General features: G+C 31.1%; 2 protein-coding genes across 3 annotated transcripts in view; one reads left to right on the forward strand and one right to left on the reverse strand.

The window, feature by feature from the left end:
• LOC110992290 (acetylcholinesterase) overlaps positions 1-4,455 on the reverse strand; it is a 28,873-nt gene extending 24,418 nt beyond the window's left edge. The window contains exon 1 of one of the 2 annotated variants that reach the window (XM_022258043.2): positions 4,330-4,455. The gene's annotated coding sequence lies outside the window, so the exon portion shown is untranslated. The remainder of the gene's footprint in view (positions 1-4,329) is intronic. The other variant, XM_022258044.2, reaches the window with a different exon arrangement.
• Positions 4,456-16,123: 11,668 nt separating this feature from the next.
• LOC110992312 (protein lifeguard 4) lies at positions 16,124-19,062 on the forward strand. Its single transcript, XM_022258071.2, has 5 exons — positions 16,124-16,302; positions 17,163-17,326; positions 17,672-17,777; positions 17,972-18,123; positions 18,340-19,062. The coding sequence occupies exons 1-5, from the start codon at positions 16,237-16,239 to the stop codon at positions 18,590-18,592; spliced, it is 741 nt and encodes a 246-aa protein (XP_022113763.1). The 5' UTR covers positions 16,124-16,236; the 3' UTR covers positions 18,593-19,062.
• Positions 19,063-19,064: the final 2 nt, after the last annotated feature.

The raw sequence follows: 19,064 nt of genomic DNA on the forward strand, positions 1-19,064 counted from the left end.
TTTACATCAGATAAAATTTAATTAGTTAATGATGAAATTGTAAGTATAAATGTTTTTCTATTATGACTGTTGAATGTAATTTGTATTCTTTCTATGTATTTCTCCCGTTCATTTTAGCAAAATGTTATCAGCCAATCATATATGATTTTTGAATAAAAATAGAGAGAATAATAATACCTAAACATTAAAAAACCTTAATCTATTTTTAGTAATTATTTCTCTGTAATTTTTTATTAAACTAATATGTAATATCATTTTTCAAATACATTTGAATAACATTGTATTATGAAGTTAAATATCTTAAAGTATAACTCATTATATTCAATCATGCAAATACATATACATTGTGGTTCTTATTAAAATATGTTTGTTACGTTTCCTAATTATATATAAATATGGTATATAAGTAAACCCGCAAAATAGCAATACCAACAATCCATTAGATTAAGCATTAAATTTTACATTTATTTCCTTAACAATTTGAACAATAAAACTGAATTTCAAACATATAAAGCAGAAGAAAAATCCATTCGATTCTTAAAAGACTTTCGTTTTTCACGGAATAGCTTTCCTTACAATTCACCGCATTGGGTTGCTCTAGCTCTTCGCTGATATATTGCTACTACTCACGAAAGGTCAGGTTTTTATGACTATCATATAAGTACTATAGCTTAACTTCGTAGAGGCTTAATAGGTTGAGGCCGACTTTGATTTAAGTTTACATAATAAGTGTGATCAAGAGATAGGAGCTTCAACTTTGGAATTGGTAAAGTCGTTTGTTATGGCCTAACGACATGCCCCAATGCGCACGAATAGTACATAAATTTGTTTGAATTAATAATTAAACATAAAAAGTACTTGATATTATTATTCAATTTACCCTTATTAATACTATAAAATAATAAGTAAGTAGATTAACAAAAATGTGTGCGTGTACTAGTGTACACATGTAAGAAGTGAATATTCTGTAGGACCTAAATTTTAGAAAAAATATCTACTATTATGAACATTATATTATGAAGTTATATTATGTTTAAAAAAAGGCTTTTATTAGGATAGACCTGAATACATATTATAGTACAATTATTTCAGTTTACCTTATTACTACTAACATTATTATAGAATTTCATTAATTATAATAGAATGATTACTATCATTGTTATCGTTATTATATATTTTTGTTATTTGCTTAGAATATATATATATATAGGCTTTGAATCTCTTGAAATCAACCGTGGTAGGTACAAGTTACTGTTTAATTGTGTTAAATTTTGAACTTCCTAATGCATTAAATTTTCTTAGTTTAGTAGACATATAAATTGTTTAATTATTGCATGTATAATGTACACAAATAAAATACTCAAGAGTATATGCCTTAAGTTTAGTTAAGCCGATTCACAATTTCCTTAAGATCATAGGTGAAATATATTTTTTACGAACACAAAGGTTCATATTAAAGACTCAATAAAAAAATAAAACTTGCAATTTTTTTTCCCCTTGCATCAATAGAAGTTCTTAATGAAGAAGTCAATGACAAATAATATATAATTTTGTACCCATATACGGCGTTTATTGGTTTATAAACTATTTAAAGATACACAATTCTTTCACAACATTTACGGTACATAGGTAGCGTAAAGAGCGCGAAAGCTCAGTGACTTCAAAAGAAAATGAACTGCGCTCAGTTGTTCCTTCCAAAGGAACTATTGTGAACAAAGGAAAAGTCGGGTGACATTTACCGGTTCAAAGATTTTAAGGTTTTGATCCTATGTGCTTCTCAAGTGGTAAAAACACACAATACTATGGGTTTCGTGTAAAATTCAAAATTACTGGTTTAAAAGCTCAAATTACATGATATAAATAACTGGCTGTTTTATGTGCTGATTTTTATATAAAACTTTCATTCCGTCTTTTAAATAGACAATAGAATATTGTTTTGCTTAAACAATTATTTTTATAATATTAAGTCTACCCTATCAATAGAATTCCCCGTGTTTGGATGAGCCCCTACAAAATCATCTATATGAAAACAGGAACATTCTAAGATATTATAATATTAACTGTTAAAGCGAATACAATGATTTAAGTTAGCTTTTGGCATGATTCGTACTAAAAGTAGTTTGTTTTCATAGTGTTTCTCGTTATTACCGGAAGTGTGACACGAACTGTGACAATATGATATGAAGTTAATCAAATCCAGCGGTATTATGTCGCTCACAGCGGATACGTACTGTATTCAATTTGTGCAATCATGATTTGACGCTTGCGCCGACCAATTGTAAATTGTATAAAATTGATGGCAATGTTTCACTGGTTCGAAATTCGCGAATTTTAACAACTGAATAATATATAGGCGTTACATTTCTTGGAAATGTTTTAACAAAATACTGTAAGTACCAGAAAATTAAAAGGAGTACATATATTTATCTAAAGTATTATAATTTCATCATTTCAATTTCATACACAGAGTTATATCGTCAATTGTCATCCAGGCACAAAGTTTAACCCACAGTAGGTTTAAGGTGCTTTTGGCGAGAGTTTTATATTTTTAAATTAAGAAAAATACAGCTTACATTTGAAAATATGGTATCTTTATAATGTATATAAACTGCGTAAAAGTCTAAGTATAGTATCATGGTAGTATATGCGTATGAAGTCTGTTTTATAAGTTAACGTATAGTTGTGATTACACAAGCTATTGATCTGAATTCTTCACTAAAACGTCTTCGTTTTATTCATTTATCACTAAGTATTTATCTTTTAACCGAAGCTTTATAATATCTTAAACATAGTAGGTTACATTGGTAGAAAACCAAACAGGATTGTGAGGAAAATCTTAAATTTGTTGAATATTAAAGCGAGGGCGTGGCCGCCCACGCATCTGTTTGGGTTCAGAGTCAGCCCACGCGTCTAGCCAGCTGATTACCACGTGACAGCTCACGTTTTGTTAATAGAGCCTCTCCTACTACTAACGTTTGTACATCATATTACGCTTACACCGAGGAATTAAATTGTAGAAATGCGATGAATATATATATAGCTAGATCTAAAGTTGTCACAAGTACTGCTACTTTTTATTTGTATGTCTCAGTAGCTGACATACCATTGTGAAACCAAGAAAAGTAAATTAAATAATTAAAAAAATCAATTTTGTTCCATTTCAAATTAATTTTGTTTTAAGTGTTACTTGTAGTGGTATCAAATGTCAAAAACTTTTGAATCATATTTTTCTTTTTATCTAGTCGTAAATAAAGTAACGGACGAAAGCAAACTTACTTCATCGTAAGCTAAAACCGCCCTATAAGAAAATTATCATTACCATACCATTGTAGAGGAAGACAAAAATAAAAAGAAAAGAGTAATAAATAATACATATTGATACGATTGTATTTCTCCTATGTGTTATTTTTTTCTTATAATACCAACAAAGGCTTACATAAATATCCAAATCAGTTCGCCCTGGATACAATATAAAGCATAAAATCTTAAATTTATCCGTAAACAAAAATATGGTATTTAATATTATAACTAACTGTTTTCAAAGATATTTTCTATTTTTTAATATCAAGCGAAGCAACGAAGTTTTCTCTAGAACATGCAAACTATTATGTTTCGTGTGTCACGTTTTAAAATAATTCATTTAGAAGAAACTGCATTAATTAAATATTATACTGTAGCGTCAGCTGGCAGATAAAACATAGACGTTGTTACATCTGGTTATTTATATCTTTATGAGATTAATAAGTCAATAAACAACGCATATCATTTTAATTAACAAGATACAATATTAAATGTTGTATATTTATTACGTTATAGCTTTTTATTTAATGCATTTACAATTTTTACGTTATATACACGCCTGAAACATTATTTATTAGAAATATTTATTAAACATATTTTAAAAAATATGGTATACAGGATTCACTAACACTATGAGATGACTATAATGATTATTGAATTTTTCTTCAAAGCAGCTATAGTATATTGTATATGCGTACTATTTTATTAATTATTATTAAAAAGCAAATCGAAATTTCCACTTATTAAACAGCTCTCATTGTCCCATGAAACAAAGAAGTTATGGACCGTGCACCGGGCAAGGTCGAGGCTTTTAGAACAATTACCGTGAAATGACAACGGGCGTGGGACTTTCGCATACTGTCCACTCGTTACAAACCATCACCGTAAGTGAGACCTTGCTTTGACCCCCAAGAATCGCTCAAATCGACGATAAAAAACCAATTTCGTAGCAACGTAGCGCTCGTAGCACATCTACGTTCCCCTTACTTGGTTAATAAGGCGGAAGTTTTGAAAACTTTTTTTACTCACCGGTTGTATTAAAAGCTCGTTCTTTAGTTGGTGGGTCGGCTCGTTTTCTGAACACTTGAGCACTCGCGGTCGTGTATTTACGACGGAGGGCAGCTACAGACTGAATACTGGGCAACTGCTAACTCTTTGCGGATAAAACGCGCTGTGAGATGAAAAGCGCTGTAAGCTCAAACTCAAGTTTAGCTTCAATAGTGATAATTCATATTGAATAGATGTTTTTCAATCTTGTCTGTTATTATGCCAAAGACATGCTCTACTACAACACTGTTTAACTTAAAAATAATTATGTTCTATTCAAAATTAATAAACCTTGTTTTTAAACAGATATATATTAAGGACTTTAGGCAATTATGACAAGGCATTGTACATAGTGCTCTATGATAACATGCAATGCTTTCTTTCTGGTTGTATAGCACTAAATTCGCTGAGTTGGCGCATTACCTCTGGGCCCGGCCAGGAGCCTCCCCTCTCACCGATCCCCCCGCGCCCCGCCGGATAAACAACATGCACTGTAGGCTCGATCTTTGGACCACATATAAATGCTGCAGAATAATTTCTTTTGACTATTTTATATACATAATTATATTTATATTTTTTTACATAAAATAGGTAAATTATGTTTTATAACGTCGTACAACGATAAACATATATAATACTGATAGCAGTTATATTTATTATTGAAAATAATGTGTCCTGTTTGTTTGTATGAGTTAGAATTAATAACTTAGTGACTGTTAAGATTTCTGAAGTTTTACTAACCTAGTTCCTTTAAACTCCTGTTCTTTGCCCTATTTTTAATTTGAAAAGTGCATTTCCAAATTTCCGTACATTTTTGTTGAGCTGAAAGCAAGCATCAGTCTCTTGACCTTTCTTTGCTTTCACAAATCTAGTGATGAACTTAAAACCTATTACTACTACTACTTCATTTTATTTTTTCAATTATAAACCTGTATCAGCTATTGAGTTCCAGCTACGAACAATTTCAAAGGACAAATTTGATTTTTTATGGCATGTAATATTATTATTTTGAGTAAATTATGCTAATACATAACGAATTAAAAAGAAAATACCTGATAGCGTTTGTACAAAATACTTAAGTTCCAATAACACCAGCAATTATAGAAATCACCTACTTGAGATTCATGTTTCCCAAATACCAGTAGAAAAATAACAATATTTGTTTATCGTCGCCAAAGAACTAGTAAACACTAAAACATCCGCTATTAAATAGGGTTACCAGCTTCTTAAATCAAAACTATTTGTGGTATAAAGTTGAAAAGAATTAACGAAACTACAACGCCATGTACATACAATTTTAATTTTGTATCACTTCAACATGATCATCATTACCACTATTAGTTATTTACTATTGTGGGATCCATTGTGAGACGTATATGTTTTCTGATACTATTATTACTCTACTATTAGGGTGACATAGGACAAGCAAGTGTAACCAAATTAATCATGTTCCTGATCTAACGATACAAGAGTCGTGTCCGACTGATCCTTTCTATCAGACTATGAGATAATTAGAAAAGAGAGAGAGCACCTGTATCTACGCATATACTTATACACTAATAGTGATTGCCTAGATGGATAGATGCGGTTTAGAGAAATTGTAGGATTTAGGGCAGTTTTGTACGCTGTACATTAAACTTAAATGATTTTTTATTATTATTATATAATACGTTTAACTGCAATGTTGAGCAAGTTTGTCCACAATCGTTGACATTTAGATATCATAAAAACATTTTTTAAATATATCTGATAACATAAAAATAAGATTCTCTTAGCCACATTAATGGTAATATATATAAGAATTAGGGATGCCACAGGTTCAAATTTAATGACGTGGAATAAGTGATACCCTGTATTGGATCTTATGTTCCAAAATAAACGTAATTTTTATTTACAAATGATAGTAAGATAAAAAGAAAATATCTTGCAACCCTAGCATACCTGTAAAATACAAAACAGCATTTTAACTGACATAACCTAGCATTTATCTTAGTAAACACGGACGTAAAATACATGTTTACATTGTTAGGAAGATAGTTTACAAGTTTGTAATTTGACCTACTATTTATTTTTATAGTTGAAAGGCTGTAGATAATGTACCGTATACTATGTATATATTACTCGTATATTACAGCTTGTATATAGTTACCAAATAGTTAATATTATAGGACTAATCAAGTTACAATTTAAGTCGAACACAAGTCACTTAAGATTCCCGTGCGGCAGTAATTCTGCAAACTGCTCAAATTTGGTATAAAGTGGATTTATCGAGGCACCGCTTATAGCATACATATTTCACAGCGCGAACTCAAAACGACTACTAACGGAAATGTTGCACATTGTTTCATAAAGTAGAGTGTATAATTTATTTATTTCTTTATCTTACTCTTACCTCTCCACTCTTTAATCTGCTATTTATCTCTGGATAATGTATAACAATAAGGCGTACATATGGGTATTAGTTGTAAGCTACTGTAAAACAGTTAATAATAATAATAAAGCCCATTTATTTCCAACAACCTTAAATAACATTTTATCTTTAACTATTCATCTAAAACTAGGTTATTGGAACCCCATGTAGAGTAATGGCCTCCCCTAGTTCACTCCATGCTTTTCTATTTTTTGCTCTTCTGCAGTCTTGAATTGTCTCGTCGATCCATCTGTTCCTTGGGTGGCCTCTTTTTCTTTTTCCCGCAGGTCCTTTCCATGTTGTGGTTTCTAATGTCCATCGGTTGTCCTTGTATCTCGCTAGGTGTCCTGCCCATCGCTATTTTTGTGTACGACCATGATAAAGGACGTCTATTGAGTTGGTTTTGGCTCTTATATCTTTGCTTCTAATTTTTTGCATTCATTCTTAGTATGCTTCTTCCCAACGATATCTGACAGTTAGCTAGTTTTGATTTTATTTTTGCGTTGTATGTTTGGTAGCCGTAGGTCCGCAGGTGGTTGGTGTTCATCAATTTTTGAGGATAATCTGCTTTCTAGAATTGATTTGAATAATTTGTATACACGTGAAACGAGACTTATCGGTCGATAATTACATTACAACAGTTAATAAAACAGAAATATTATTTTAAATTTTAAAAAAAAGATGACAGTAAATTTAGCAATTCTCAGATGTGCATGTTATATGTGGCGATCAGCTACGAATAACTACGCTGGGTCTACGACGTAGAAGGCTATTACTGAAAAAATAATTTATTTAATGGCGGTTGTGTAGCATATATTTTTCATCCCGCTGCATTGCGCCGGGGAATGCGACATTAAAGTCCGATCATTTTACTACAGCTGAATTTTTATTTTCGATTTACCAACAGCATTTTTAAAATTGTAATTTGATGGCAGGTCAACAGTAAATTCCATGTGTTTAATACATTTCCCGGACTTTCCGGAATAAGGTTTTACGTTATGAAAATGTATTCTCATTAAGCTCGTTTGATTATTAAATTAAAGTTTCTTTCTTATTTATTGCAAATTGTGCACAACGCTGTAAAAATGCACAATGACAAATAAATTTAATTTTAAAACGTATTAGTATTGACTGCACTTATTAATTTACAATACATGTAAAGTACAGTTTTTAGATTAGTCATAAATCAAATTAACTTAAAATAAAAGTAAACGCTAATTGTCGTTGCAGAATGTTTTAGGAGGAAACTAGATCATCCATTTTCGACAATAATTTATTTTTTAACAAACTTCATATAAAAATAATACCATAGTTTAAAAACAATTCTCAGGAAAAACTATGCTGTGTTAACGTAAAAACTATGATTTTAATAAAACGCTGACGTCACAGTACACATAAAGCACAGCCAATGTAAATAATGCATTCATTATAGTGATGGAGCGACGGTCGAGTTTGCCGGTAAACTGATATTAAAGTAATAATTTCATGGCACAGAGGACGAATTCTAAAGCATTCTGGGGCCCCATAAATGATATAAAAATCATGTCACCTTAGTCTCAAATTGGGTAAAGAAATTGGGGCTAGCTGATCATGCCATATACGGCAGCAGAACTTGGCTGTAGTTTTTCAATCGTTCAGGGGTCAAAACAGGAGACTCAAATGATGATAACTGACACTTCCGCCCTGGACACTGACAATGCCAGAGGGCTCGCGAGTGCGTTGCTAGCTTTTTAAGATTTTGTACGGTCTTTTCACTCGCTCTTCACTCAACACCTAACTAAAAGTTTAAGTCAATTTATAATACTATAATAGGGAAATATAAATTATACATCGGTTAGTCAATTTAAGCATAAATAACATATTATCATTACCATCAACATTAGGGCCCTTTACATATCATTGCGATCGTTAACACTGCGACCTCAGCCCTGACTCTGCTAAACTTAAACTAAGCCAGAAAATAGTCAAATGTGTATGTCGTAGCCAACTAGCTTAATAATTAACCGTTCAATTAACAGCTAAGCCTTTTAACTAAACTACGCCGTTTAACTAGCGGCCTGAAAGATGTTCAGCCGTAGCATTTGTTACAATATTTAATATAATAAACTCGCTTGCAAATGCTTAGGCCATTCGTACGACAGACTCATTTTTCAGTAAAAATATGACTTGAACGGCTAATTAAGCTAGATGGCTGCGACATATATACGCGTGTGTATATGAATAAACGAAATAGATGATACATAAAGACAAATCATAAAAATGTATGCCCCGTTCCTGAAAAGTTTCGAGACTTTATCTTCCTCATCATAAACAGGTTCCTAATAGAATAGGGTGTACCGCAATCTAAAAAGGTCAGACATAGTGGTATTTGTACAATTAATTTACCGAATTTTGATTGTATCCCCCAATTTTAATACCAATATACTTGTGTTCTAAATTTTGGTTGTTTATGGATTATTATGTTAATTACATATTAATTAATAAAATACGGGGCCTAAAGAAACTCCCGAGGTCTCTATGTCTGGTAGGGATTCAATTAATATCCGCGGTGAACATACTTGAAGAGCACTTTAACACTTCTTTAATATATCTTCTCTTTATAAATTTCAATAAATGTAAATGAGAATTGTATCGTTCTTTATTTGCTATTGGAATATTCTTTTTATAATAGATGTTTAAATCCAGTTTATAATATTAACGTGTAAAAAAATCATCCTTAATCGAACACACATAACCTTGGCAATTTTACTTTTTTCAACTGAATTTCTCGTAATATATGAATACTCTACATTCGCTAGTCCAATTTATTTTGTTTGAGTGTAATGTGTATGGCTCGAGGCAAATGGCTTAATTGTGCCTGTAACTGTGCATGCTGAAATATACAGTCACATTAAAATACATTATTCATAGTAAGCATATATTACTCACAAAACACGGGTTGAGACTGATAGATAAGTCTTTAAAAAAGCTAGTAATCCTTTTTAGAACTAAAATTAAATATATACTGACATAAATTAACCAAAGTCCAAAATTGAACAAATAAAATAATATTTCCTTTTCTCATGAACAAATGAACATTTATCATTTAACAACAAAATACATAATTAAGTTATAGAAATGTTTTCATAATGCTGTAGATTTATGTTTGTTTAGATATTTTCGTTTAAATTAGCATAACATATATAGTAGATAGTAATTCTGTATAATAAAATCAATCACATGGCGCAAGAACCATACGCATTTTTATATTACTATGTAATTTTTCATTGACCCATGTAAGTGTTAACTCCAAACAATTTGTTCCGAAAAATCAGTGCTATTTACAATGCATGTCCACTGCGAGCTTTCTCACCCAAATAACTCTCCACATATAAGTATGTAATTTTGCGCGTTGTTTATTTATTTCATATCGATCGGAATTTGTTATCGATTTTAGTAGTCTATGAACTGTAGTAACTTAAACATCGAGCGACCCTATTTCGTATTCCCCGATAAAATGCTCCAATGAATATTCAAATTAAGCACTCAGTTTACGTGTACAGGTGAGTTGGAATCAATCCAAGAGCGATCACTGCATCGCGAACAATAAAACATTGTTCACACTATTATGCCCCATTTATCCGCATACAGCCATTACAACAACGCCATTAAGAGAATTGTTATGTAAGAGATGAGTCTCAGTAACTTATCGGTTGTTCGTTATATGAAAATTATCGTTCGTTCATTGCGTATTCTAAGATATTTACTGACTAAAGGTACAATACGTAGTATCAGGCACATGGTTAAGCGTTCTTGCGCGAACTCCGCTATTGCAATATATACACATTCTACACAAAACATACTTCATTAACCAGCTGTAACAACCCTGAAAACAGTGCAATGGTTTACTATTCATACGTAAATTTCAACAATACCGCTAAATACCACTGAAAACAATCCAATAGGACCTCAAATTTGAAATCGCATGCGTAAAGGGAACCATCCAGTTAACAAAGAGCCCAGGTATTTAATTACGTTGTTATCTTTCAAATTAAAATAGGACTTTCAATGGCGTAGGGTTGCCGAAGTTCCGTGTAGTGTGTAAAATATATATGAGATAGTTTTAAAGAAATATTGAAACAAATAGCCCCAGTTTCTTCACCAAAAGTAAGTCCATATAAGGTCGATTTAAGTTAATTTTATGAAATTAAATTGTCTGGCGTAGTCTGTATACACTTAAAGTGAATTCTGTTTTTTATTATTGAAGAATTCTTTTAAACTAAAGAACCAACCGTACCAAACTAAAAGCCAACCAATAGGTAGTCGGTAATAAAGACAAGATTAAGAGAGAAGATTTTTTAACTTTTTTATTTAAAGTTGCAAGAGTAAAAGCCAAATAACGAGTTTGACCTCTTGCCAAAGTCATTTCTTGAATCCTTCTGGGAATGCTTTCCACGATGTTTTTAATAACGCTTCCAGGAATATGTTCCCACTCTTTTGCAATGACTCTTTTTGGTTCCCTGATATTTGGTGCTGGTTGCAATGATCTGTGAGCAGTGTTGGCCTAGTGGCTTCAGCGTGCGACTCTCATACCCGAGGTCGTAGGTTCGATCCCGGGCTTTCTTGGACCACCAATGGACTTTCTTTCTATGTGCGCATTTAACATTTGCTCGTACGGTGAAGGTAAACATCGTGAGGAAACCGACATGGCATGTCATATCCATAACATATCTACTCCCAGACATGCTCAATTCAATTGAGTTCAGATCTTCTAGCTGGCAAAACAACTGATCCCGAAAAATCACTAGTAACTAGAAGTTGAAAATAATTAAATTAAAATTTTATTTAGAAGGTCATGATAAGACTAGACAGAGTGAAAAACATGCCTACTTAATGAAAAATACATATGAGGTCTTGTATAATCAGCCCTACAGGGAGAGGTCATAGTACACTGGATGGTTATTTAGGTATGTTGGTATTGCCTAATTCAAGCCATTACAGCAGTATTAATTTTTTCGTTTGGCGCATAAGCCAACGTGATCTTCCATATATTTCAACTGCATTGGAATTTATATTCTGAATTCAATGGCTAGCTAGTTAATATTAATTTGTTCGTTATACATTAACATTACTGCTACTAATATGTAGTATTTACTTAAACTTACCTTTCTTGCGCTTTGGTACAAAGAACTATTGACACACAAGTTTATTATAAAATTATCAACAATTTTATTGCAAAACGTAAAAACTATATACATTATTACGAATGTTTCGATAGTATGGTCATGTTTTTGTAGCTTTTTGACCTTAAAACTAACAGAAACGGTAGATAAGATTCTAGTCATAAAAGAGGTTTTACGTTCAGAACCAATTTAAGTTCGTTCTCGCTTCTTTTAATGTAACTTTCTCCAATACTTTTGTTCAATAATGGTTATTTATTACATATATATTTTAGGTACATTTATTAGTTATCTCAACTTAAATTATGAAGATCTTACCAACTAAAATGTAACTATTGTCAGTCATAACAAATTAATTTATTCGGAGAATATCTTTAATATTTTCTTAAATTATGAGTACATATTATTATTTTTTATTATTTACCAATTAAAATGAATACATAGTACAAATATAAGCTGCTTGGAATAAATAAGCTGCATATAACACAGAGTATTATGAATTATCGACGACCCACTTTCCCTGCGGCATGGTCTTTTACCAACGTTAAGGGATTTAAGGTCTTTCCACATCTTTTACCGTATTACCATGGATGGTTAAGGGGAATGGTTTCATTGATCATCAGGAAGAACCGCCTCCGTTCCAGGACTAAACAATTTTCAGACCGTGCATCACCACTATGAGACCCATGAATGTGTTCGACTTGGGATTCAGAAAACTTACCTATTCTTAAAAAGCAGAAGAGAGCTATCCCTATATCTAAATGTAATTCCGTAGGAAAAAAACAGCCGTTTTGCCTTTATTACTTGAGCTGACTTTCAAAGCAATTTCTCTAACTTTGTTCGTTGTAAATCGGATACTACAGTTATTAATTAAATATCGGATGCACACCGGTCGCATTGCGGAATAATAGCACAATGCAGTAACAGGCGGCTCGTACAAACAAATTCATAGGAATCCTGTCTGAATATGGCGGATAATAATAACGGAACGCGCATCAATGTCAAAAATATATTGTTAACACAGACAACTCTGTAGTAATAGTAAAATAATATGAATTTATTTGATGAAAACATTTCTTAAGTACATCAGTATAATGAATGCCATAATAACAGTATTTTGTTAGAGTACTTCATTACTTCTGTATTAAAAATATAAAAGATGATGTGTTTGAAGTTTTTCAAAGAACATCGCCTGTACTTTCTGAGAATCTAATGACCCGTGAATGTGTTTATGCACGAATATAAAGAAGCACATGTTACGTGTAAATATAACTGATTTTAGATTTACCTATGTATATTCACCTGAATTAATTAAGTTAGACAGACAGCCTTAAGACAGTTATAACTGTGTTTAAATTTAATATTTTTTTAAGTTTTCTGTTATAAATGTTAAATTTAAGCAGTGTAATAAATTAATGATCTATGTTCCATTTTATTTAAATCATGACTAGTTAAAATTGTATAACGCAACAAACAGTACAAGTAGAAGAACGATTAATGACGGCAGCAAGATAAAAATAGTTTTAATTTCTCATGCTTTTAATCTAAGAGAGTAACTAAGAACATCTTATAATATTTTTCTATTGTATTTCTATAAAACAATATAAACATTGTCGTTCGGCCTTGTAACACAATTGCTACAATAAAAATGTACTTCTAGGTCAATGGAACGTCGGAGAATTCGTAGATATAAAAATAATAATATATATATATACTAAAAGCACGCTAGGTTTCAAAAATATGAAATAACGGCGATCATTTTTTTTTCATAATAATGGTCATTTAAATTCAGTACTCCTTTTGTAAGTAAAATTTCTATTTAGACTAATGTCCCTAATTAACTTAACAGCAACCAACGCATTAGGTAATGTCATTAAGTACCTACTTAGGTTATTATAATATTATATGAGACATCTACATATTACAAGCACTTGTACTATGTACACGATATTTCACACACAAACTATATCGCCACACAAAAACGGCACATCATGCACAGCATGTTATCAAAAATGACTTCTGTTCTGTACTTTTTCAATATTATAATACACAACAACCTAATTAATAAGCGTTATTTTATTGTATTAGTATATTTTCTAAATGAAAAATAAAGTTAATCTATATATTATTAAAACATAATTATTAATTATTCTGATTTATTTATTAACATTTCGTTACATTACAATATAAAAATTTAACATAAGTAAATAAAAAGAAGGGCTTATCACTCATCAGCGATTTCTTCCAGTGGTAACAACTATTTTATATTGTATAATAACAAAAGCTTTTTATTAGTGTAAAATAAAAAAAAACACTTCAGTGTGTATCAGTGGCGAAGGGTGAAATTTTGTCAAAGGGAAGCCGGTCCAAAAAAATGTTGAACAGCACTCTATATGAATTAAAGCCATAATAACAAACAAAATCCACAGTATTTAACCAAATCTGCGATTAAATTACCTTACAGAATCAGTCACAGTTTAAATAACACAAATATTAAAATATAACAAACGAAATTATCACGCACCAGTGGTATAGGAACACATGTCACATACTAAAAATAATCTATTTTCAACCAAACGAAATGGAACGCGAAAATATGCCAAAATAAAAAGAATATGACTTGCGAAGGATTTCAATAAAACGCTAATTCTTTTTAATTTTGTCGTGTTTTCTTTCTCCCGTGCCGTGGTTCAATAACAATAATTTCTTTGTCTCTTTCTAATAGAGGAGAGGAGAGAACTGCAAGCCGGTCGCGATCAGCCTTATCTTTCTTTAAATTTTACGTACAGTTAGCGAGCATTAGAAAGAGATGGTTTGACACGCTCTGTCTCTTTTCGCCTCATAGTAAAACGTTGGCCGAGATAAGCTGTAATTCGTCGAGTTACCTTTAATGTAATTTAGGTACGAAAAATTGACGCGCTGATTAATTTACGACTATAAAATGAAATGTGATACTTAGGGTATTGCTAAGAATTACTATTGCTATTGTAAATCGCGCAGGCATTTAATTAATAATACTTTGTTAATGAAATAGAATGTAAATACTTTTGTATGAATATGGAACTGATTTTTGAAAGGTAACCCGGTGGGAATCGGCTTGTATGGACTCTTCGCCACTGGTGTGTATATTATTAACATAATTTTATGTCTTGTTAAATAAGGCAACATTATTTAAGCTTAAATGATCATTTATTCTTAATATCATGTCGAACTTGAGTAATGCAGCCTATAAAGCAGATGGCGTTCAGTTTTATTGGATGCATTTTAACTTTATATGGCCTAGTTAACATTAAACTTTTAATGTCATAATAAAATAGGTCATAAACTAGCTAGGATATTCCATTATAAGTCCTGGTTTATTAAGCATTACTAACAAACGTCTATATATTGAAAATGTACCTACATACAATTAGTTCATTTATTTATTAGAGAATATTCAATATCCTTTATGATGATCTTGTCTACTCGAGAGCTGTTCTGGATTTACATGGATATATATATATGTATACCTAAACACTAATAGCACCTAAATCTTTAACATCAACATTTATAGATAGCTCTTATATTAACTCCTATCTACGCGTCATCTATCGATAAATGTTTAAAAAAAGATATTTGCTAAAATAAGGTGTTGACAAATTATTTGAAAATCAGTACAATTTGATTGGACTAATAAGCATCGGGTCGCGTAGCGTTTTAATAATATGTTTCCGCTTTCAAACGGGCCGTACATATCGGGCTGGCTCACCTCACTTGTGTGTTACTTATAGTCTGTTCCGCAGACTTACGGTTTAGTAGCAAACGCTCCATTAATGATAGACTAAATCACCTGAAGTGGGGTTCCCGTAAGTCAACGGAACAATATACTTATGAATAAAGAATATAATTATATAGTGTGGATTGTGTTAATTTATCAGTCAAAATGACTCTTACATCTACTTACATCTACTCTTACAGCAAAAGTCGACTAGACCACAACCTACAAAATCCCAGATCACAAATATTTTATACCCCATATACAACTTACTCTATATAATATACTAGTACAATGTATGTATTCGACATATTTTATACATGTGGCAAGTAGAGAGTAAAAGACATTAAAAAAAACAAGAGTATTCTCCATAGACCATACATTCGTCAGCTGATCGTTGTGTGATTGTCAAATTTATTGACGTTAAGTTGTCCGATGAATTTGACAAATACAACAGTATTATATATTATATGTATAGTACAATTATTTTCTCTTTGAAAACGTTTCATTGATTGGAAAGGAAAATAAATATTTTCTTGAAGAAATAAAAATTGAGTGTTATCAAAATGGCCAGTATACCGTTAATGTATGCGCAGGAGGACTGTGAATTGGGAGAAAAGGGAAGCATTGAGGTAAATGCCTCTTGTTTTGTAAACTTTCCACATCGAAGCCAGATGGCCTTCGATTTTTATTATTTGCTTTGGTTTTTATTGTTTTTGTTGAGTGATCGTGGTCAATAATCTATCTGTGATTTTCAAACACCAGTATACTATTTGAACTTCAGTTACAGCATAAACTCTCAATGCTTAAGTCTCTGATCTATGTTATACGAAATTTTAGCCCTAAGCCTAGGGGAATTTTCTTTAAGTCATGTGGAGTAGAAAATTGAAATTAAAAAATCTTTGATAACAAAATTGTTGTTCTGAGTAAATTTTCTTCATGTTTTCACTATTAAAATGAAAACAATGTATTTTCACTTACTGATAAGATAAATATACCTCTCTATTTTCTTTAAAAAGGAATTAAATTAATCCTAAATAAATTATAAAGATAACATTCAGCACTTGTAATCAGAACATGTGTCACTATATAACTTTATAGATATTCAAATTTTATTAAATATTTATGAGAGTGTCTACTGTTTATAATGTATATTCTCTATAAATGCAGGCAGCTTTATGTAATGTTTTCTTCACCAACAAGTATCACAAATTCTCAGAATCACATTTCTCACCACAACAATATACACATTTATCAGTCTGATAGTGGTCATGTACATAAAATTAATGTAGGTATTATTTTTTCCATTGCCAATCACCAAGTATTGTTACTTGTATTCTATTGTATATTAAAATGACCAAAAATACATGTTACTTATACTTACAATAAAGATCACTGTATGAGCTACCTAAATATTTAGGTCAGTGGGTTAGTTTATGATATCTTCCATATTGTAGTAAAATTAACCACCTAATAATCAAATTAATTTCAGGATGATTTTGCATATCGCAACAATGTTATGAATGCAGATAAAGATATACGTCTTGGCTTTATTCGAAAAGTTTATAGCTTGCTGACAGTACAACTATTGGTCACTGTCGCAATTGCCTCTGTTTTTTTACTTGTTAAGCCAGTACAAGTATTTATACATTCCAAGTAAGTAAACATGATACTAATACTATTTTAAGGTACTATGCCCAAGTTTACATTATAGTTTTATATTATAGTGGCAGTTTCAAATCTCAATATATGTAATTAAATTTCTCCAATCAGAAAATGGCTAATGTATGAAATGTATTTTAAACTTAGACAGACAATAGTGTGTCATTTTTTATGTCCCTAGACCAAGTCATATAACATGGAAAGAGAAACTAGACAGTGGTGTTTCACATTGTAATATGTCATATTATTCCAAAAACTTTCCATTCAAAAATAAATAATACATTTTATAAACATGTCATAAATTACATTTTACTTAAAAATTATTAATGTTGATTTCAGTGAATGGATGGTACTAATTGCATTTGTTCTGAGTATGGGGACACTACTAGCACTGATTGTTAAACGTCGTGAATATCCTACAAATCTTTACCTACTGGCTGGTTTTGTAAGTTGTATTATTTTTTTCTAAATATGTACGCAATATGTAATTCTTTGATATGGATACTACAATGTTACTGCCTTCTGTTTATATTAAACATTTGAGAGCAATCCAGTGAGTGGGTTAGAATTCTGAGGATCTAGAGGAGAATCTTCACTACTTAGTATTTTTTACTGAAATACCATTTTTTTTAATTTCAGACTGTGGTGCAAGCATACACTATTGGTGTAGTGGTGTCATACTTTGACACATTCATTGTCCTTCAAGCCCTGGGTCTCACATTCACGGTGGTTCTGGCTCTGACTTTATTCACATTTAATACAAAGAGGGATTTCTCTTTCGTCGGATATGGGTATGAAACTTACAATGTCAACTTAAATATTGAAAAATTTATATAATTAAACATAAAGTCTAAAGTAATTAAAAAGTTTGTTTATAAAGTCAGTTAGTTTCAGCGTGGTATAAAATGATCTTATTCTCTGAAACTGAATTAATTTTACAATCCTTTACATATCAATAACTTCTCACAACTAACGACTTAATGTAAGATATATAACATTTGTTTCAGCCTCGTAGCCGGACTCAGCGTGCTTATTATAGGAGGTTTTCTTCAAATCTTCCTTCAAAGCTCTGCCTTTGAAATCGCCCTATCTTTCACGGGAGCTGTATTCTTTGGACTTTTCCTTATCTTTGACACTCAACAGCTCATGACAACTCTATCCCCAGAAGAATATATCCTCGCTACTATCAATTTGTACATGGATATACTTAACCTATTTCTATACATTTTGCGTATTTTAAACGAACTAAACCGTAACTGAACAGTATTAAGTGCAAATTCTGCTATTGTATATAAAGCTATATATTACAGATACTTCGATATTTTTGTGAAATGGCTGTGAATGCTAAATTCCAAACGTTTTTGCGAATTATTTTATTATCCGACGTTCGTACAATAATTGACATCTTTCAACTTTATGACATTTTTTAATTATTTAAAAAATACTGATAAATATAAATTAACACAATGACATAGAAATTTGTATCTTTGTACATTGTTGTAACCATACAAGTGTTTTTTTTTAATTGTAGCAACGAAATATATTTTTTATAGAAAATAAATAAGCCCCATATAATAAGATATATATATAGTTAAATTTCCATTTTTGCTGGTGGCTGTAGTGGAACGAAGTCGGCACATGTATTTTTGTTTTTTCATGGCACAATATCTATTACTACATCGTTATAAAAGTCATTATTTTAATAAATTGTTTGGAAATCAAAAATTTTATT

This window comes from Pieris rapae, chromosome 10, assembly GCF_905147795.1.
Source record: "Pieris rapae chromosome 10, ilPieRapa1.1, whole genome shotgun sequence".
NCBI classification, from domain to species: Eukaryota; Metazoa; Arthropoda; class Insecta; order Lepidoptera; family Pieridae; genus Pieris; species Pieris rapae.

What these genes read in the sequence shown, in the direction of transcription:
- LOC110992312 (XM_022258071.2), top strand. Translation starts at nt 16,237, where the DNA reads ATGGCCAGTATACCGTTAATGTATGCGCAGGAGGACTGTGAATTGGGA. An exon ending in GAGAAAAGGGAAGCATTGAG is followed by an intron (nt 16,303 to 17,162) that starts GTAAATGCCTCT and finishes AATTAATTTCAG; the next exon opens with GATGATTTTGCATATCGCAA. An exon ending in TTCTCTTTCGTCGGATATGG is followed by an intron (nt 18,124 to 18,339) that starts GTATGAAACTTA and finishes CATTTGTTTCAG; the next exon opens with CCTCGTAGCCGGACTCAGCG.